We start from the raw sequence: 22,279 nt of genomic DNA on the forward strand, positions 1-22,279 counted from the left end.
GATTGTTATCGTTTGTGCCGTTCTGACCCCTTCTTATTCTCCCAGCCTTTCCCCAGTCCCCGCCTGGCATATTCGTAGGGACCAAGAGACTTAAATAGAACGACACACACGATCAAGGATCGAGAAGCCCACCTTTTAGAGTGATAGGTAGAAACTACCCCTTGGGCCCTAGCTGGTTTGGCTCAGTGGATAGAGTGTCGGCCTGTGGACTGGAGGGTCCTGGGTTCGATTCCGGTTAAGGGCACATGCCCTGGCTCAATCCCCAGTAGAGGGTGTGCAGGAGGCAGCTACTCAATGATTCTCTCTCATCATTGATGTTTCTATCTCTCTCACCCTCTCCCTTCCTTTCTGAAATCAATAAAAATATATAATTTTTAAAATAAGAAACTGCTCCTTGGAATTTACACACACACACCCCCATGAGATTTTATATATATATATAACCAAAAGAGTCATCAGAGAGTGTGAGCAATTTTATACTGTACTTCACCCTTTCTAGTGAATCTGCTTCATTGTGGAATGAAAATTAGGGAGAAAAACCAAGAAAGAGAACTTCCAAGCACTTAACATAGCGCCCAGCACACAGGGAGCTGTTAGCAATGATTAACACTGTTGCTGAGTCACATTGCACCAGAGAACACTGAATATCAGTTGCAATCGCATGATTATTAACATTTCTTGGGAGTGTGGCAGAACAGCTACTGTTCACTCGGTTTTTGGGGTCCTATCTGCTCACAAGGTAAACCGAACCGGGTAACATCAAACTTAATGCAAATGATAACAATCCGATTTCCCTAGAAGACAAGCCTGCCATTTGATCAGGTTGAAAAACAAACCAACAAGATATTAATAGCCTTAAGCAAACAAAGTGCTTATTATACTTCATGGCTTTTTTTTTTTTTTTTTTTTTGAGGGGGTTACTGTACTGTGTGTGTCTCCGACATGGCACTGGGTTAGGATCAGTACTAAGGAGATTGCACACTGTAAAATTCAGTACAACAGCACCGTTTAACATTTTTTTTCTTTCCAGTAGCACTTTTTGCAAAGTCTAATTGAACACAGTTTTTTTGGCTGACTTTTTCTTTTATACGCCCTCGGGCAATATGAGAAAGGAAAGCTGAACTCTGTGTGTGTGTGTGTGTGTGTGTGTGTGTGTGTGTGTGTGTGTGAGAGAGAGAGAGAGAGAGAGAGAGAGAGGCATGCACACAGATGTATTTGGGGTTAGGAAAAGGGGCTTTCATTAACCTCATTAGTGCTATACTCCCCAAAATGTTAGGATCCCCAACTTTCATTTTGCAGCAATGGGGTCCCTTAAACAGCAGGCCTACACCGTCAACCATGAATTTTCATGCTAAAGCCTCAGGGGTATGCGTAGTTTAAAATCTTTTGCAGAAATATATGTATTTCTCCCACTAAACCCTGGTTACTTATTTTACTCCATAATCATCAATTTGCCCTTTTATCCTCAAATCTGAAACATCATCTAACATTTGCTATTCAGCTTGAAGCCAAAAATAAACAAGTATAAACAGTTTAGGATTTAGCCACTGTCTATAGACCCTTGCAAACCGGTCTCTGCAAATGATATTTCACCACATTTGACGAACTGGTGATTGTCTAAATGCAAACTGAAGCAGGTATTGAGGCCCTGGCTGAGTAGCTAATTGGTTAGAGCATCGTCCCGATACACCAAAGTTTTGGATTTAATCCCCGGTCAGGACACATACAAGAATCAACCAATGAACGCATAAATGAGTGGAACAACAAATTGATGTTTCTTTCTCTCTCTCTCTCTCTCTGAAAAAAAAAATCAATAAATTAGTTCAAAAAAAAGAAATGGGCATGAAATCCAAGTATTAGAGAAAGAGGCGGGAGAAGGCAGGAGGACAGCTTTTATTTCACTCTCCTTTGTCAACGTTCTCAGTGTTTTGTAGAGGGCCATGGAGAGCGGCTACAGCATTTGGACAGGTTCAAGCCTCGGACTAATGAGAAGACAGGGTGCTCTCGTGGCAAAGCCACATGCAGGTCCCAGCTTGGAAGGCAAAGCCCTCCCAGCACCATGACAGCCAAAGGCTATGGTTGCAAGCTTGACCTTATGGTCCAAACCTGTGGTCCCAGGTGGCTGAGTGATGTAGGCTGCGGGAGGTGCAGCAAGTGCTGCCAAAACAAAGCTTGATCGAGTTCAGGTGCATGTAATTAAACAGATTTGAAACTCGCGAGAACATTGTAAACACCTTGACCACGCCCTTACGCCCTTGCTTTGCCTCGTGGGATCTGACTATAAAATAAAGACTCCGCTTGCAGGCTGCGTCACTGCCTCTCCACCTGGCCCCAGCTATATTCTCTTCTCTGTTTTCCTTAATCCTTCGACGCTGGCCGCAGTTCAGAGGGCGGCGTTCCCTTGTCCTGGCAAAGGTGACTTCAGCTGATGTCTGTGTGGCTACAAAAATGAGCAGCTGCTGCTTCTAAGGTCCGGGTCAGGAAACCTAAATGCCTTTGAGATCCACTGAGGTTTTTTTTTTTTATCTCAGTACATCCATCTATGGATCCCCAGTAGGGGGTATGCAGGAGGCAGCCAATCAATGATGCTTCTATCTCTCTCTCCCTCTTTCTTCCTCTCCGAAATCAATAAAAATATATTTTTAAAAACAATAAATAGCCCTAGCTGGTTTGGCTCAATGGATAGAGCGTTGGCCTGCGGACTGAAGGGTCCCAGGTTCGATTCCAGTCAAGGGCACATGCCCAGGTTGCAGGCTAATCCCCAGTGGGGGGCGTGCAGAAGGCAGCCAATCAATGATTTTCTCATTATGTTTCTCTCTCTCTCTCTTCCTCTCTGAAATCAATAAAATATATGAAAGAAAGAGAGATGACAGCCATAGGATGAGAAGAGGAAGCTCAGTGACTTCTCTCCTTAGGGAGGGATTGGATTTAGGTTATCTGACTTTCCAGATTAGGGGGTGGGCTTCTGGACTAAATGGGTGGGTACTCCAGCCAGTCATGCGACTGCAGAAGTGTGCTCAGAGCATCACCTCGCCACTCTAAGGGTTCTTCCTTCCGGAGTGATGAGGGTCTATCTGATGAGTGTGGGTGTATAAGATGGTTTAGATCAGCTCAGAAAATCTAAGGAAATACAAAGGCTTTTACCCCCAGGCTTCAAGCTCGTTGTCCACGCCAACAACCCAGACAAAGGTTACCTGGTACAGTTCGATTCGTTGTTCAGGCACCCTGGCTTTGGGGTTCTGTAGACGGAAGACTCTGAACTCTGCCTTCACCAAATTGGAAGCATTCTTTTCCATCGCCGAGACGTCAAAGCGGACGATTCTGAAGTAGGGTCTGTACAAAGTGGGCGGGATGGCATCTGTGAAAAGTTAGGGCGATCATTGAAAATGATAAAAAAATCCATTGTTCTCTCTCTTTCGCTCAAAAAAGAAAAAAAAAAGTGCAACCATGAGACAGTCTCGAGAAACCATAAGGAAAATATCTACAGAACGATTTCGTTTTCAATAGCCAATTTCATACCATTAACAATTTAGGAAAAAAATAAAATAAACATGTGCGTTTGGTTACAGGAGTAGCAGATTAATGGAGATTAACAAACCACTTTCAACTCCATTTGCGGGCGGGCGTGCAGTTAACCCTCTCCTTTGAAAGTCGGCGGAGCTGTGGAAAATGCTAGATGGTCATGAATTGGAGCATGTTCCTGACAGTTGATGCTGGAGAGAGCTGTCAGCCTCGCATACACTTTAATCACATACGCCAGGAAAATAGCTCCTAATGGCAAGCAGTTTGCCCATGTATTTTTTTTCCTTGAAATTTTGGCATCCAAATGTTCTACTCTCTCCAGGTTCATGTATTGCATCTTTTTTTGGCTTCGAAAGTTTGTTTTTTTCACACACATGTGACCAAATACGCCCTCTAGTTAAGTTAGGATGAGGAAATCAAAATGAAAAAACAAAACTATACCCATATACCAGCAATACAACATCCAGTCTTAAAATTCCTTATTCAAGATAATGTCCTTGGTGGGAGGGAATCTTGGCTAATGGAGAGAAAGAATCGGCCCACATTCCTTCAGTGCTGAGCCATATAAAACAGCACACCACAATTTCAAGCTCAGGGTGGCTAGGGTTTTGTTATGATTTTGTAATCACCTGCCATTGCTTTGAAGATGCAATGGAGGCCATACCAAAAGCAAAGCAGGTCCAAATTCCAGCCCCATGCATCCTATACAATACCCACTGATTGAGCCCCTACCCTGGGCAGGCCACTTACTTCAGATCTTTCTACAATCCTATTCTAAAATCTCTTGCAAACTTTCTTTCCTTGTTCCAGAATGTTCTATCCACTCTGATGCCTTCATTACTGTCTTCTACCCTCTCCTGAACGGCTTAGCTTGGTCACAACAGAATCTTTCACTGTTGCTGATGGCTCTTGACAGATGTTTTGATGATTCCTGCATTATGTTTGTTTGTTTTGTTTTCCCCATGCAATTTTAAGGACCTTGAAGGCAAAGACCATGTTTGCCAAGTCTTTCTTCTTCTCTGCATACCCGGGACGGGGCTCTGCACACACACAGTTTACCGAATATCCACTGTTTGCATAGCTGGTCATCAATGGGAGCCTTGAAAGACTCAGGCATCTGGCTATTGGAAAGGCCAAGTTCTTATTAAATAAATGAGCCATCTTGCCGATCTTAAAATAGACATAAATACCTTTCGTGATTTCTGGAGAAATCCATGCCCTGACAATTACACTGAGAAAAAACAAAAAGGCTCGGAACACACCAAGAATTCCTCATCTGAGGAGCTCTGCACTTTCTCAGCCTCAAAGCCCCGGAGCCTGGCCGGTCCCTGTGCCCGGGCCCTGGATTCTCAGACAGCAGCTCACGGGCAAGTGAGGTCCAAGCCATGCTCTGCCGGAGGACTGCTTCAGAGACGACTGTGTGAACCGAGGGAGCCAAAAGTCTCAGAGGCAAACAAACAAACAAACAAACACATTTTTAAAAAACCTAAAGCATCCAGGTCTTGGAGAAAAGAAAGCATTCACGCCGACACAGTGATGGCCATCAACTAGTTGGCGGGCAGTTTTCAAGGAGGGAAGCCATTCACACAAGCAGGAAGGTTTCTGGAGCCCCCAGCAGAGCAATGTGGAAAGGTAGCTGCTGCCCTAGCCAGTCTGGCTCAGTGGATAGAGCATCAGCCTGCAGACTGAAGGGTCCCAGGTTCAATTCCGGTCCACAGCACATGCCTGGGCTGTGGGCTCAATCCCTAGTAGGGGGTGCAGGAGGCATCTGATCGATGATTCGCTCTCATCATTCATATTTCTATCTCTCTCTCCCTTTCCCTTCCTCTTTGAAATCAATAAAATATATTTTTAAAAAGGTAGCTGCTAAGAAGAAATCGATTTCTCTCTCCTCTGAACAGGCCCAGCACAGGTGATTGAACGGGTTGGTATCTGCCGACCAGCTCAGCACCCAGGACAAGAAGTCTGGGTGGGGTGGGGCCATGCGCTCGGGCTCCACACCCTCTCTGCTTTTGCCCAGACCCTTCCTCGGGCCTAGTGGCTGCCTGCATCGTCCGGTGGCCGCCCCATGAGACGCTGCATACAGGCTTTGAAAGCGCATCGTTAAAGAGCGAAGCTCATTCAGTGTGTTTCCTGTCATTAGAAAGCGTAAACATCTAGTTCATTTCCCCCTTCGCCTTTCAATGCAATCCCCGCAGGCCTGGTCCACCAACCCCCAGGAACACCCGTCTTTCACACCCACCCACCCCCTCTCATCCTCCCATCAAGTGTGCAAATAAGAGCTCTTGAGATTTATTTTTATTCTCTTTTGTGTTTATTAAACTTTGAGCTATTACTCCTCTCCCCCACCCCCCGCCCCCTTTTCTGGTCCTTGGCTTTTTAAGGCTGCCACAGACCACGAGGTCAATTTTGTTTTCTCTTCTTCTAAGCAAACCGTCCAAGGATCGTGTCCTAGGCTTTCAAGCTTTGAAGGGGCGCTTGCAAATATTTACAGGAGTAGCTTGATGGTGAAGTAGGGGGCTCCAAAAAGGGGGTGGTTCTGCTCCCCCGCCCCCCACGTTGGCCAGCACCCTCCGCCCCTCAGGCTAGTCTAACCATTTCAGCTGATTCTAGTCCAAGGGCCTGAAAATACAAATCCATGTTCTCGGATCTTGTTTTATAAGTAGAAGCGGTTAATGCATGAGGTGAGAAGAAAGCAGAGCAGCTCCCACCAGCGACTCCACGTGGGTCTTGTGAGCGCAAGGAAGCGACCAGGCCAGCAGGAAACAGAAAAGCAGAAATTGCAGCAATCCAAGGACTCTGAGGCTCTTAGAAAAATGAAATGCCCCCATGATGTTCACTAATTGCCCAGCTTATTTATTTTTCAATATATATTTTTACTGATTTCAGAGAGGAAGGGAGAGGGAGATAGAAACATCAATGATGAGAGAGAATCATTGATTGGCTGCCTCCTGCACGTCCCCACTGGGGAGCGAGCCTGCAACCGGGCCTGTGCCCTTGACTGGAATCAAACCCAGGATCCTTCAATCCGCAGGCCGATGCTCCATCCACTGAGCCAAACCGGCTAGGGCCCTGTGACTATTCTTACTGCTGATAATTTGCAGTTCTAATCCCTTTCACCTCTTCCAACGTGAAGAAATTTTAAAATACCCATTCCTGGGACCCAGGTCCCGAGAATCTGTTTCATTGAACCCAGTGGACTTTTCTAAGCTTTTCCATGACTCTCATGCACAGGCCGGCTAGAGAAGACCTCAGAGAAGAACTGGTAACACTCAGCTTGAAGAAGAGGGGGACTTCGAGACATCACGTCCCTTCGGGGATTCCAAATACTTCAGATGGGAAGTTCTTACTTTCGGTAGAGCCAGGGAGTCACACTTTGGCTCAATATATAAAGAATTTTTCTCGCCCTGACGGGTTTGGCTCAGTGGATAGAGCATCGGCCTGCGGACTGAAGGGTCCCGGGTTCGATTCCAGTCAAGGGCATGTACCTTGGTTGCGGGCACATCCCCAGTAGGGAGTGTGCAGGAGGCAGCTGATCGATGTTTCTCTCTCATTGATGTTTCTAACTCTCTATCCCTCTCCCTTCCTCTCTGTAAAAAATCAATAAAATATATTTTTTTTAAAAAAAAAAATTTTCTCATAATATAGAAAAGTTAAAAAGGAATGCTCTGTCCACCAATGTTGGGAGGACCTCCCTGGAAAAATTCACAACCTTGTGAGATGTACCTTGTCCCCAAAGACGCAGTGGGGTGTCCTGAATCTGGGGGCGGCTGAGCTAGATGGCCATCCAGCTCGCTCACAGCTCTGCCATTACATCCTTCTCCCCATGGGTGAGCCTCCGAAAACGGTTTTTCTCCCCTAAATTCTACATTGTCACTCACCGCCTACGTGGGACTCACCTGGGGAGCTTCCTGATATACTTATCACCTGGCTCCATCCCAGGCCTTTAGGGCGAATCGCGTGTGACTCTGCTTTGCACTTATGTTTGATAACGTCTGCCCTAGGCTGTGGTCTAACCACAATGAACTTGGCCAGGCTTCCCTTCCCGTAGTTAATCAGTGTCATGAACTAGTGAGGGGTGGATACAATGCCTCCATCCCACCACCCACACCCTAAAGAGAATGGCCCGGTCTTCCTCCGAATTCTACCTCATGCCCCTTCCCAGGTGATACTAGTTTACATGCTGCTGAGAAAGGGTTTGGAATCCCCATTTCACAGGTAGAGAAGCAAAGAGCAAGGAGAATCAAATAACTCTTGGCCACAAAGTGAAGCTGGCCTTTCTATCAAAACTGTGGCTTTGGCCCTAACCAGTTTGGCTCAGTGGATAGAGCGTCGGCCTGCGGACTGAAGGGTCTCGGGTTTGATTCCGGTCAAGGGCATGTACCTGGGTTGCGGGCACATCCCTAGTTGGGGGTGTGCAGGAGGCGGCTAATCGATGTTTCTCTCTCATGGATGTTTCTAACTCTCTATCCCTCTCCCTTCCTCTCTGTAAAAAAAAAAAAACAAAAACCTGTGGCTTTTGCCTTCTGCACAGAGGAGTCGAAGGCATGAATGCCACCCCAGGCAGAAATACCAACCTTGTGTGGGAGCCTTGTCACAAAGTTGGGACACACAAAAAAGTGGCTCCTTGTCCAGGCGCTGTGACTCAGTGGTTGAGCATTGACCTACAAACCAAGAGGTCACAGTTCGATTCCCAGTCAGGGAACATGCCAGGTTGTGGGCTCCACCCCCAGGAGGGGGCATGCAGGACGCAGCTGATACATGATTCTTGCTCATCATTGATGTTTCTATCCTTCTCTCCCTCTCCCTTCCTCTCTGAAACCAAGAAAAAATATATTTTTTTAAAAATGGCTCCTTCTCAACTAGAGATCAGCTTGGCCTTGCAGGAAAGCTCCAGAAACTGGAATGCAAGGTCCAGTATTTGCACCAGTCCTTCTAAAAAGAACGGCCCTGATTAGGGATCTGGGGGTAGTGGGGGGGTTACTCAGTGCAAAGTTCCCCCTCGGAGGCACTGAGCTGACATCCGGGGCCTTTGGACGCCCAGCCTGCACTGGCTCTTAGCTCCCAGCGCCTGGAGGCATAGAACAAAGTCCTTGTTTTCCTTCCCAGAAATGACTGGGCTCCCATAGCTTTACAGTAATCGGCATGGACTTTGACGAGCCTAATGCGTGCAGTGGCCCCTTGTCCCTGACATCCCCAGCTTTTTGCGGGAAGCAGTTTGGGGTCCATTAGATGTCCCGAGAGGGTGGCAAGACCAGCAACCCATTGAGCAGTTGGAGGCCAATAAAACAGCCTCCCTGTGTGTGTGTGTGTGTGTGTGTGTGTGTGCGCGCGCGCGCGCGCGCGTGTGCAGACACAGCCAAGCAAGAAACCAAGACAATTGTGTTTTGGGGTTTCCTGAAATTTGTCTTGGCACGCCAGCGATGGATTTCATTTCACTACCACATCCCAAACACTGCTGACATTAAAGTCACAGCAATTTCACACAAAACGACCGAGAAATAAACAGCGCATCCGCAGTGGTTTCTGACGCTCCCTCCGCCGTCACTCCTATTAAATGTAACCCAGCCCCCGAGCATCTGTGATGGGAAGTGGGAGTCGCCACGCGGGGCGGTGTCAGACTTGACGTGCCGTTGGCAACTGGGAGTCTAACTGTGTCAGCATCAGCTACGGGACTTGGCCTTCATCTCCCTGCTATTTGAGACGGGGACGGACGGTCAGCGTGAGCATCTGGCCCCTTCTGACACAGGGCCACCAAATGCAATCGCAGTGGAGGCAACCTGGGTTGAGGGGGGTGGCTTGAGCTCAGGGTTTCTAGTTTCTACTGCAAAGTTTCCAGCACCCTTATAACACCCACCTCCAGGGAGACACCTACTTCGTTTCAAGGCCTCTCCATGTCTCATCATGCTCAGGATGCAGGCCTTTGGGGTGGGAGTGCTGGGTTTTAGCAGTAAGAGCCTTGGTGTGGAAAAGGGCGGGCCCATTACAGCTGCTGGGAGGCCCCTGGCTCAGGCAGGGCGTGTCAGGGACCAGGGGCAGGTGCACCGTGAATGGGACATACCCCTTCCAATGGCCTCACCGCCCTGCCACTGTCTCATTCCTTAAAGCATGTAAGCTCTCTTGGTTTGGGGTGCCATTCTCTCTCTCTCCCCCTTATTATCCTCTCTTTTTCCTTTGTTCCACATTCTTTATCTTATCCTTTTTTCTTACGTCTCTTCTATCCTTCTTTTTCTCTCTACAATATCCAGGGAGCAGAATGGTCATGGGTCTGGTCACTACTTTAAACACCACTGGTGTTTAAAGAGGCCAGTGACCCCACAACATGGTTAGCCCCACAACTCTCCCAGAATTCAGCCACGGTTTCCTACACGGTCCACAGGAGGAAGGCACTGTGTGTCGATTGCACGAACAAATTCAACTTGGAAATGGAGAAGCGCATCTTTAATCTCTTAATGGATGCGAACCCCTTTTTCTTTTCAATCTCTTCCTACAGATCGAAAAACCCGAGGAGTCACATCTTTCCAGAAAAAAAAATGCAAAACATTGGTGAGGTAAGAATTAAAATGCACCATCTCGAACATTCTTGCTCAGCCCCGCAAAGAGGCACCAGCTTCAACAGTCCCCTTTCCCAGAAATGCCATCCTTCCTGCAGCCCTGCATGACAGCTGTGGCCTTCTGCCATGCTTCCTGGGTGCACTGACTCCTGACCAGCTGCAAGTCTTTCTCCAATCTCTCTCAAATCATAGCAGCGATGCATATAACAGCCAATGCATGTCTCGCTTGCCCTGGACGCTTCTCTCTGTTTCCAGTGAGCTTCTTTGTAAAGCTACCGCCTAATTGGAGGCACGATGCTGATTTGTGCTTTGCACGAAAGCTAAGCTAATGCAGCAGGGCACACCCTGCATGGATTGCAAGCTATTTACTAATTTCATCACGTGGCCACGGGCTATGACTACGAACATCTTAAAGTCAGGGCTTGGGAGTGAGTAAATATGAAGAGGAAGAGAGGGCCTGGATTATGCAGTCTGAGAGGGGAAAAAAGCAAACACAGCCAATCTTCAGTCTCTCTGAGACTCTTTGCGGCATTTAGAAATGAGAGCCCACGAAGGAAATGCCTGGCAGGTGCTCGGTCCTCTCCCACTGTTACTGGTATCTAGTTCCTCTTATCACGGTTTTGTCTACAAGACAAGACAGGGCAGCGTCTCTAAGACTCCCAGACTCAGAACCCAGGTGGATGGCCTACTACGGTCTCTTCCCCGTCTTGGGCTCAGATATGCTTACCTACTCATGTACCCAGTGCGTCTAGTCCTGATACAAGCTGATCCATTCCCTTTCCAGTTGGCCCTACTTAGAAATTCTTAAGCCAGCCCAGCCGGCATGACTCAGGGGCTGAGCATCAACCTATGAACCAGGAGGCCACGGTTCCATTCCTGGTCGGGGCACATGCCCGGGGTGCGGGCTCAATCCCCAGTAGGGGGCGTGCAGGAGGCAGCTGATCAATGACTCTCTCTCATCATTGATGTTTCTCTCTCTCTCTCTCTCCCTCTCCCTTCCTCTCTAAAATCAATCAAAACATTTAAAAAATAAACAAACAAACAAAACATTCACCCAGTGGCACATCTTCTTCAAGGTGGATGAACAGGATTCTCAGCGGTGTCCTCAGGAGAATCATCAAGGAAGATGGCCAAAGGGAGGTTCTAGAACCCACCTCCCCCTGAAACGCCCATCCCCCACTCTTTGGCCCTCTGTGGGTTAGTTTCCAAAGAGGTTTGCTGGGGAGGCTGATGGGAAAGTCTGAATTCCCATTTCGGCCAAATGCTGGGCCTGAACGTGAACTAGGCAGGCGGCGGGAAGGAAGAATTGCTCTGAAGGAGCTGTTAGTGATCCCTGTCCTTACTAGCATCTCAGTAGCAGGCCATGTGGTGCCTTCCAAACACTGTTATATAGCCTCAAAGGATGGTGCTTCCCTGGGGTTGGAGGATGTATTTGTGAAGGGTGTGTACTCTCCCCCCCCCACCCCCCCCACCCCCGCCCCATCCTGTTTGTATTGGCAGCATAGCTCTGGGCTATTAAGATACGGGGACCTACAGGAATTATAGGAATCCAGATGAATGCGGGCCGGAATGGGGCTCCGTGCGTTAGGCCAGTTTTAAGAAATCGCGTTCATTTGGGTGCTCAGCAGCCTTCTGCTCAAGGTCAGGCCACCGTTAGTGGGAGGAAATGAAAAGAGTCTTTAAAGTAAGACGCTGCATTGCACAACTTGACCGAGGCGCAGTCCTTTACAACGTCTGCATGTGTGTTATTTTTATTTAATTATCTGAGAGCAGGCCCAAGAATTTCGCTCCGATTGTGTGATTTGGGTGTACAGCGGCTGTAAAATGTACCAATTTTCATCTGCTCTCGGGAACAACCGGGAGAGGAAAGTGACTAAAGAGGAACAAAGAGCCAGGATGTCAGAAGAGTTAATGCAACCAGTTCTAGTTTATTTTACACCCCAGCAAAGAGGGGAGGTGCTGTAATTTTGAGACGCGTGAATTCTTTTTTTTTTAATGTATATTTAAATATATTTTTTATTTCAGAGAGGAAGGGAGAGGGAGAGAGAGAGATAGGGCACATGCCTGGGTTTTGGGCTCGATCCCCCGTGTGTAGTGTGCAGGAAGCAGCCAATCCAGGATTCTCTCTCATCATTGATGTTTCTATCTCTCTCTCCCTCTCCCTTCCTCTCTGAAATCAATGATATATTTTTTAAACATTCCTGTGTTTTCCTTAATGTAGACTCATACTTACAATAGAGGACACATTTGAAAACAGACACCTGCGTTCCTGCCTTGCATGTTGGCCCCTTCTAAAGATCATGTACACCCCTGGGGGATTAAACATGGAGAAAACAGGGGGTCAAGTCCTGTCTAAATGGGGGTCCATTCTTGCTCATGGTCTTTCCAGGAAACCTCTGCTGACATCCTACCCAGAGCTCCACAGCTGTCCCGTGACTCCCACCGGCAGAATTGAAACTCTGAGGCTCCCTCCCACGGTTCCCTGCCCTTTTGCTTTGTTTTCTTCCCTGAAACTTTTCCTTATCTAGTGTTTCATTCAAAAGCCCAATTACTCCCAAGAAGACTCTGCACACAGCTTACTCCCTGGCTTGTCCATATAACAACCTCCTCACCCCGTACTCGGTTATTTTCAAAAATCAAGATGAGCCCTAGCCGGCTTGGCTCAGTGGATGGGGCATTGGCTGGCGAACTGAAGGGTCCCAGGTTTGATTCCGGTCAGGGCACATGCCTGGGTTGCGGGCTTGATCCCCAGTGGGGGGCATGCAGGAGGCAACCAATCAATGTTTCTCTCTCATCACTGATGTTTCTATCTCTCTCTTCCTCTCTGAAATCAATAAAAATATTTTTTTAAAAAATCAAGATGAGCGATCAAAAGAGAAACAGCCCATCACTCCTCCATATACCTCCGGGGCTTGGAAGGGATGAGAAAGGATAGCCCGGAGGAGACCAGAGATGGCATTTGAAGATGCTCTCAGCACTGTGTTGGGAGCAGGAGCTGATCATGTTAATCCTCCTTCCTAATCCAGACTCCTCTCCCTAAACCCTGGCCACTTCCCTCCAGGCAAATGACTCCCCCGCCTTCTGCCTCCAGGTCTGAAATGACGGAAAATCATTCTTTGGCTTCTGTTCCTTTGCCCACACGTCCAGCGGGACACAGTGGCGCGGCACAGCCAGTAGAGAAAGAAAACAAGAAGGGAATTTCCACAGAGAAGTCAGCCAGCTACCTGCTTTAATTTGGAAGTGAGCGGTGCTGCAAGCAGCCACTTTATCAGTCGGGCATCGGCATGAATCAGCGGCCGGCCAGTCAGCATGTGTGCCTGGAAGCGCCGGGGGTTTTGTTTGGCTCCTGGCGACTTCATCTCACACCTTCGCTTTTCTAATTTTCCACCTTCAGCTAAAAATACTGCTTTTGCTTTTGGGGTAAGAGTCAACCGGAGCGTCTTCCCCAGCCACCGAGTAAGGGCTGGGCCAGAGGCCTCCGGGCAGGGACCTCCTTCTGTTTTCATTCCCAGTCTCCTGGGGAGACTTCGGGGTGTGGCTTCTGAGGCAGTGGCTCAATTTCCACACAATTCCCCGCCAAAAGGTACAGCTATGTTGAGGGTCCCCATAGCAGCCCCATCGGGGGAGGGCAGAGAGAACTCTGGCCAGGGTTCACCATCTCCTTCTGCTGACCTTGGGGGTCCTGTCTCCGCTTACTCATCAGATAAAGCCATGATAACACTAACATACAGGACATGGAGCGTGCTTCTTGGGCAAGTGCTGATCTCTGCATGTTGACAATAATTCTGCCGACTCCAGCCACAACTTCCCTGCTGTGTGTACATGCGCGAGCTCGCGCTCTCTTTCTCTCTCTCTCTCTCCTGATAACATTTTCTCATCTACTAGCTCTGTTGATGGGCATAGGGAGTTCCACCCAGGGTGGCTAGACCTCTGCCCCAAGCCCCTGGTTTTTCAGGAACATTAACAGCGAGCTGTGCTTGGTCCAGAGGTGGAGGGCTTGGGGTTCTGTTCTGTTTTTTAATATACATATATTATTTTTATTGATTTCGAGACGAAAGGAAAGGGAGAGAGAGATAGAAACATCCATGATGAGAGAATCATTGAGCGGCTGCCTCCCGCACACCCCCCTACTGGAAATTGAGCCCACAACCCGGACATGTGCCCTGACCAGAAATTGAACTGTGACCTCCTGGTTCACAGGTCAACTCTCAACCACTGAGCTATGCCAGCCGGGCAGTTTGATTTTTTTTGTAACCTTGGCAGTGGGGTCTAACACAGACACGTGCTGTGACTCACAGTTGAAGGTCTGGGACTCGGTAGACCCAGATGACACCCCAGGCCTTGCCACTTCTAAGCTGGCCTTGGGCAAAGATCTCTTCACCCTTCTAGGGCTCAGCTTCCCCCTCTGTAAAGTGGGAGTGACACCCATGTTGCGGGGGGTTGGGAGGCTTAGAGGAAGTCAGAACCCACAGAGGACGCCGAGAGGGACTTGGCTCCTGGTGGCCTGACCTGGCCACTCTCCTCCTTTCTCCGCCCCGTTTCACTGACGTGGAAATCAAGACCCACCTTGGAACAGGACCTTGGGCAAGCCACTTACTCTCGAAACTGCACTTCACATCAATAAAATGGGGAGCTGGGAGGAGGGAGGAGGAAAGCAGGAACGGTTAGCTCAGGCCCCCAGCGAGCACCCCAATGTTTGGCCTCTATTATTATTTTCGTCTTAGGTTCCCAGTTGCCAGCAAAAGGGCCACGTCTGGCGAATCTTTGTTCACCTTCCCAGCTACCTACTCACCCAGGGATTCCTCTGAACGTGAGCTCCCTGGCCAGCAGCCTGCCTGCTCTCCTCCCATTCCCGCCCCCAGTCCCCCCGCCCCCCCCCACACACACACACTCACACACTCAGCCCTGCTCTCCATCTGCAGATGAAGCAAAAATCTGGTAAATATTACACTTACAAGGTAACAGGTCTGGAATGCTTGGCATCCCAGGCAGAGCTCAGTTGCTTCTTGGCACCCGGACACGTATACACAGCAGCCCAGGGCCAAACGACATTTGGCCGCTTCGTGCAATTCAAATAAAGATATTAAAAATCCTTACAGCTCTCTAAACATCGGTACTGTTAGCTAATCAAAGGGGTTCATTTTTTGTGTGTGTGTTGTTTTTTTAAGTCATCTAAAGAGAAGGGGGCGTGCTGATGGCTCTTTTCATTGTAGACCCCAAGGAGCACCCCGTGCATATACACCCCATCGGCTTCCAATATGTAAATGATGGATAGGTTTCAGGCCAGGTGGACTCCGCTTCCGGAGGGGACTGCCTTCCCCTCCCCAAACAAAAGACCTAGGCAATTTCATGCTGGAGTCTGTGTCTTTAACCATTACACCACACTGCCCCGCTGTGTGTCACGTGACTGGCGAGTGACTTGACCTTCCGATGAGTGGGAACGTGTCAGGATGATAAAGGTAGCTATGGTGGGTGCGTGCCCTGTGTCTACCACTTCACAGACATTGACCTTGAGCAAATTATTCATCTCTCTAGGCGCCTCTTTTTTTTTTTTTTTTTTTTTAATGTGAAATGGAGAATCAATAACACCTATGGGTTATGGCCAGGATCTATGACTCCTATCTCTAAGGCGCTGAGCATACCTGGAGTTTAAGCAGCACTACCTGAGGTAGAAGTAATTAATATCGTCATTGCCGTCATTATTATTATTGTTGTTATTATTGAGTAAGTGTGACTGAAGGACAGAGGCGTAGCCAAAGGGGACATGTTCTTAAGTAGGTAAAAGAAGTTAAGTGCAGTGGGGCTTCTATCGGCCCCCCATTCGCCATTGACCAAAAGCAAGTCAAGAAAAACAATACAATTAAGTCACATCACAGCTGGTGACTTAAACATAGGCCTTCAAGGACTTAGATGTCAGGACTGAACTCTCAGTCACAAGAACAGGAAAAGGATACCATTTTTTAAAATATGAATATATATTGTATCGATTTCAGAGAGAGGAGGGGAGAGGGAGAGAGAGATAGAAACATCAGTGATGAGAGAGAATCATTGATCAGCTGCCTCCTGCATGTCCCCTACTGGGGCATCGAGCCTGCAACCCGGGCATGTGCCCTTGACCAGAGATCGAACCTTGACCTCTTGATTCATAGGTTGACGCTCAACCACTGAGCCAGACCGGCCAGGCAAGGATTCCCTTTTCAACTGGCTTCATCTCAACTCCCAGACACCTCACCGAGAACCTGTCAGTAAGACCTCCTTCCAAAGGCCTACTAGGAAGGCGAAGCCAGTGACTGCAAGCATCAGGAAGGAAGAAAGTGTCACACAGAGCAGTCTCCTGGTCAGCTTTCCAAAGTAGGGTCACCGCGAGGCCACATTTCCCCTGCGGGTGACAGAAGGTCCTGTCTGGAGGATACTGGGAGCGCAGCTACAGTTGGGTACAGACACCTGAGTGGCTTCGCTGACCCGAGAAGGTGCTGCTCAAGTGGCCACAGGCCCAAACAGCAGTGGGTAAAGGCATCGCTGTGACCTTTCACACCTGTTTTCTATCGCCCTCCCTCCACTCCTTCCCCTCTGTCCTCCTGAGGCCTCCCAGTGCAGTCACAACTGATGCTGTTTCCTAGGTCCCTTCTGCGTGGGAAAAAGAAAGAAAACACGCTGCAACATACACGGTGAATTAAAACCAAGGAGGTGCCCTAGCTGGTTTGGCTCAGTGGATAGAGCATTGGCCAGGGGACTGAAGAGTCCCGAGTTCGATCCTAGATAAGGACACATGCCCAGGTTGGGGCTCAGTCCCCAATAGGAGGTGTGCAGGAGGCAGCCAATCAAGGATTCTCTCTCATCATTTTGATGCTTCTATCTCACCCTCCCTCTCCCTTCCTCTCTGAAATCAATAAAAATATATTTTAATAAATAAAAGTAAGGAGGGGACAGCTTATGGGGGGAGCCTCATTTCGGATGCATGTTGCAGAGATGACAGGAGGAAGCCAGAGCTACAGGAGAGAGAGAGAGAGAGAGAGAGAGAGAGAGAGAGAGAGAAATAGAGGCACTCAGCAAGGTCTCTGGGGACCGCAGGCTGTATCCTTAGTTGGCATCTCTCCTGCACACCCATGACATCGGACAGAGTTTCTCCCCACCCACAGCCACCCAAGCTCACAGGGCAGGACTGGGCTTGCCAGGGGTCAGGAGTCGGTCAAGCTGTGCCACACGGGCTGGGGGACCAGCACCGGGCAGGAGAAGATGCCCTGAGTTGGATGAATCACCCTGCTGATTTGGGGGGTGGGGAATGAGGAGGGATGTCCTGGTGGTTAACCACATTTTACTGGGGTGTTTTATTGATCGCAGTTGCACGGAGAGAGACATGACTCAGACGTGCGGCATCTGAAGGCGCGTGAAGCACCGGGTCCTAATGGAATTTCAATGTAGGGGATTGTCGTGAACTGTACCGTGAAATGTGAAGAGCTTTGCTCTGAACAGACATTATTTGATTCTGTCCTTTCTCAGCCAGAGAAGAGGCTGAGCCTTCTACTTGCCTTTCCTGGGAAGGCCATGGCTCACATCTCCGGCGGGGGGGGGAGAGGGGGGCGGTGTCATGTCTCCGAAAAGCTGGCTTCATTAACCACCCACCTTGCCTTTGCATTCCCATGGCCCTTTGTGTGAAATTATCATTCAGCACTTTTTAAAAGTTATTTTGCTTTGTGTAGAGTAGTTAGTTTACAAACCAGTCTCCACAAATAGGCTGTAAGCCATTGAGGGCAGTTATCATCTATATAATAAAAAGTAGTTGTGATGCCGTAATGACCAAAGACCGGTCACCAGGAGGCTGCATGTGCTGCGAGGTGGGCGGGGCTGCGAGCAGGCACGCGATTTTGTGTGCTGGGCTTCTAGTGTTATTATAACAATAAAAATAATGTAAAGAAAAAGGAAAGCTGCATTGCCGGTGTTGAGGGGCATGCCATGTGCCACGTTCCCATGGGAATAATGGCGTTTTGCTGAAAGGTATGAACCTGAGGCTTGAAGAGGGACCGTGCCCGATCCAATGTTCTGTAAGTGGAGACAGAGGGCCTCCATCTGTGCCTGGGTGTGTGGTCTCTGGGCTGTTTGTGCTGGGCCTCCCAGAAGGGACCCATCCCTACCTGTCTCACTTCTTACCCATCTGTGGGATTCGGGACCGAGCCCTTGAAGCCATATATGTTCAGTGGATATTTATGGAATAAGACAAAAATAAAAATCCCACATCATTGTTTTCAGGGACAATCCGGGCAGGGTTTAAAGAGAAATAACCGGGTAGAGAGATGGGCCACTTCGTTGTAGAAATCATTACTAACACAACTGGTCCTTTTAGGCTAGGTCTGAGAGTTTTGAGCCCTCCTGATAGGACAATGAATGTCATTCTGCCTTCTTACTCCTACCAACCTTTAAACACTATCTCTGATACTATTTTCCTCTTACAGAAATTGGTACCACTTTTACTTTTTTCCCCCTAGACTTTAAAAAAAAAAAATCACTTGCTTTCATCTCAGTGTATGCCAACTTGAAATTAAAAACGTGGGGTGGAATTTCTGGCTTTCTGTGATTCTCAGAATAGGAAAGCAAAAAAGTTAAAGGTTCCACTGATCACCTTCAAGTGAGTGAACGAATGAATGAATGAATGAGTTTATTTAATCTCTGTCATATGCAAGGCATTTTTGTGTGCTCGATAATTCCTTTTTTTTAAGTGCCATGAAGAAGTAGGTTTTTAAAAATGAACTCCCATTTCAGAGAAAAGAAAAGTGGGGTTCAGACAGGGTGACTGACTTGCCCAGTGCTACCCAGTCAGGACTTCCCCCAGGTCTGCCTGAGGCAAAGCCTGTGTTTTCTTTCTTCTCTATCACAGACTCGCTGTCACACTCAGAGTCATCTTTGGCTCACGCGTGAGTCACCTTCTTGGCTTATCAACCGTAGGTCGGGATAAAAAAAAACAACAACACACAAATGTTGACATCTTCGCGGAGTTAAAAGAAAGGGACCACCGTCTGCTCTAACAAAGGAGAGAAACAGAGAGGCCCATTATAGGAGCGCGTCTGTCTAGACAGATGACTAAACAGGGTCCCTCCAGGGTTAGACTTGAATTTCCTCCGTTCAGCCTGTTGGATACTTAGCAATAAAAAAAAAATAAAAAAATTGCTTAAAAGCTGTAGTACTAATCCAACCCCGCCTACTCTATCCAGAGAGGAGTTTAAAAGCCATTTTGGTACAGCCTGCAAGTGTTCGAGTTTCAAGGAGAAGTAAGGCTGAAACAAGAAGAACAGGAGCCCTAAAATGACTTGTGTTGTCTGGCCAAGGACCTAAGACATAACCCTGACTGCCCCTTTGTACCTCTGGCGACAGCAGCGTGGACTCAGAGGGGGAGCAGGGACCAATCCAGGGGTCCCCGCAGGGGCCGCCAAGGCAAGAATGGCTCAAGGTTGGGCTTGTCTTTCCCAGGGGCTGACAAGTGGGCTCTCTCCTGCTCCCACCTGCCCTGGGGACTTGGAACTTTTCCTAACTTATCATATGAAAAATGCTACTGAGCGTGAAGAAAGGGGCAGTATTTCCTTCAATAAGGCTGCGGATAAGGTATTTTTAAAGGCTATTAATATTTCTATGCTTGGTTCACAGAAAGTTCCCGCAGCTATGCAATTGGGAGTGGGCTCCCAGGCCATGGGGGCCCCCTGGAGAAACTGGGGACATGGCAGTGGGTGAAGGCCTCTCTCATTTCCCAAAATGTCCTTAGCAATACACAAAGCCCTATTTCTATCCTGGTCCCTATTTGCAAAATTCATTCACTCCCTCATTAAACCAATATTTATTGGGTGCCTGAATCATTTCTTCCTGTGACTGGGGACAGGTAGGACCACTGGGAATGGACGATGGCATTTCTTAGGGTTGCCTTAGGATTTTAGATCACACACTCCCCGTGGTTCCTTTGGAGTCAGACAGGCCAAGTTCAAGTTCTGGCTCTACCACTTACTGGCCGTGTGACTGTGGGGAAATGACTCGATATCACTGGGAGTGATAACGGTGTTTCTCCTATAGGGGTAACACGGAGGTTAGCACGGTGCCTAGTATAAGTGTTCAATGGCTCTCACTACCATTGTTATTCTTTTTATTTCTAAAGACAGAATCCATCCTCTTTATCCATCAACACACCCACCCAAATATATGCCTTTGCTTCATGGAGAAATTCACTCATATTATAACATGGACAACTAGACCAAAAAAATAAAAATCAGTTTTAGCAAAAGCTGGGTGAAACCCCCCAAACAGAGGTTCTCAACCCCCGCGGTAGGTTCAAATCCTCCAGGGAGCTCTTTAAAACTGACGCCAGCTTCCACTCCAGACCCACTGAGTCAGACTTTCTGGAGGTGCACCCCAGCTCGAACATTTGTTAAATGCCCCCCAGGGGATTCTGACGCCCAGTGAGGTTGAGCATCTCTGGGCTGGAGCTACCAAGCCCAGACCAGAGTCCTGACAATCGATCAACGCTTCCCATCAAGGCCCTTTGCTTTGACCTCGGAAGCCCAAGCCCGGATCTTTGCCTCGGGACCAGCATACCTAGTCGGTTAGCCGATCTTGGGGCTTCGTCCGTGTGGTTTCGGAACAACCATCTGCTCTCTCCCTGACAAACACCAGAGAAAACAATCCTCGAAGCCACCGTGGTCTCAGTTCCCCAGGGCGCTGCCCTCCCCGCCTCCTCCGTGTGGATCACGGACGAGGTCAGTAGCCGCCCCCCCCCCCCCGACCGCCCCCCGTGATGTGAACACACACAAGAGAGCTCCACCTCGGAACAAAGACACCATCCGAGCGAACATTAGAAAAACGTGGCCTGAGCATCGCAATTGCAGAAGGATCCAAAACCAATGAAGGCTCCAGCCGGGGGACAAAGTTCACGTTCAACGGGACGGCTGCAGGAGACGCATCGAAACACACAACGGGCCGATTCAGAGGCGCAGATGTCCGGCCCTGCGCAACACAATGCTTTCGTGTCTGTCTGCTCTTTCCCACCGCTGACCCCCAGGGCAGGGCGCAACATCGCAGCAGCTGCTGCTGCTAAGAATAGACTGTAGGGATGACTATGAACTTGCAAGCTCCAGGCACTCTGAGGGGCCATCGGCATCTCCCCGTTGGCTCACTGGACACAGCAGGAAGGAGCGTGCCAGTGGTTCCCAACCTTTTGGTGGCCATTCCCCACGTCAGCATCTCTAAAATCCTGATGTCCCTCCCCCTGTGACACAGAATTCTTATTATTCAAAAAGTGAGCTCCTGTTCACGTGGAAGAAGCCTAAAAGGCCATTCACTTGGTCGAAACCAGCTTCCAAAGAACATGGCATTCATGAAAGAGAGAAATAAAAGAACCAAAGGACAGTTGAAGTCCTGAGGAGGAAATCACTAAGAAATTGTTAAAAAAAAAAAAAAAAAGTAATAATAATATGAAGCTATGAAGTGATATTAAAAAATAGCAAATAAAGTTTCAAAACATACTAGAGAACTGAAATGCATAAATGTCACAACATATATTTATATACTGTATATGAGACCCCCTAGAACCATAAGAAATACAAAAAAAAAAAAAAAATCGCCCTGACTGGTTTGGCTCAGTGGATAGAGCGTCGGCCTGTGGACTGAAGGGTCCTAGGTTCGATTCCGGTCAAGGGCATGTACCTTGGTTGCAGGCACATCCCCAGTGGGGGGTGTGCAAGAGGCAGCTGATCGATGTTTCTCTCTCATCGATGTTTCTCTCTGTCCCTCTCCCTTCCTCTCTGTAAAAAATCAATAAAATATATTTTTAAAAAAATCATTGTTAGTAATTCCTTCTCGAATTGCCCCCTTTAAACATCCAATTGCCCCCCTGTGGGGCGTGTGCCCCATGTTGGGAACCACCGGTCTGAATGATCTACTGATGGGCCAATGTCAGGAGACCCAGATTCAAGGTAGACAGGTTTCTGAGGAAGCACACGGTCCATGATGTTTAAATCATTACGCTCCCGTAAAACTCGCACACAGAGATAAGAACTAGAAAAGTCGCGCCCCCGTGTGCTCCCAGCAAACAGGTAAGCACCACAGCCCTACACCCTCGTGCAGACTTAGCCTGGATCCTCTCTGCGGACACATCCGCCAGCTCCTGCCGGGCGTGTCGGGACTGCCGTGGCAATGGGAGGGCCTGAGGCTGAGGGATGTCCCTACAT

At 48.4% G+C, this 22,279-nt stretch overlaps 1 protein-coding gene and 1 long non-coding RNA gene across 3 annotated transcripts in view; one reads left to right on the forward strand and one right to left on the reverse strand.

The window, feature by feature from the left end:
* LOC308238810 overlaps positions 1–22,279 on the forward strand; it is a 428,511-nt gene that overhangs the window by 372,609 nt on the left and 33,623 nt on the right. The window contains exon 7 of the long non-coding RNA XR_013959622.1: positions 10,016–10,073. This is a non-coding gene — a long non-coding RNA (uncharacterized lncRNA). The remainder of the gene's footprint in view (positions 1–10,015; positions 10,074–22,279) is intronic.
* Positions 1–22,279, reverse strand: part of TGFB2 (transforming growth factor beta 2) — a 60,115-nt gene that overhangs the window by 15,690 nt on the left and 22,146 nt on the right. For both annotated transcript variants that reach the window (XM_080651163.1, XM_080651162.1), the window contains one exon: positions 3,195–3,358. In XM_080651163.1, coding sequence (XP_080507289.1) covers positions 3,195–3,358 — 164 coding nt within the window. The remainder of the gene's footprint in view (positions 1–3,194; positions 3,359–22,279) is intronic.

This window comes from Plecotus auritus, assembly GCF_963455305.1.
Source record: "Plecotus auritus genome assembly, chromosome: 14".
Classification (NCBI taxonomy): Eukaryota; Metazoa; Chordata; class Mammalia; order Chiroptera; family Vespertilionidae; genus Plecotus; species Plecotus auritus.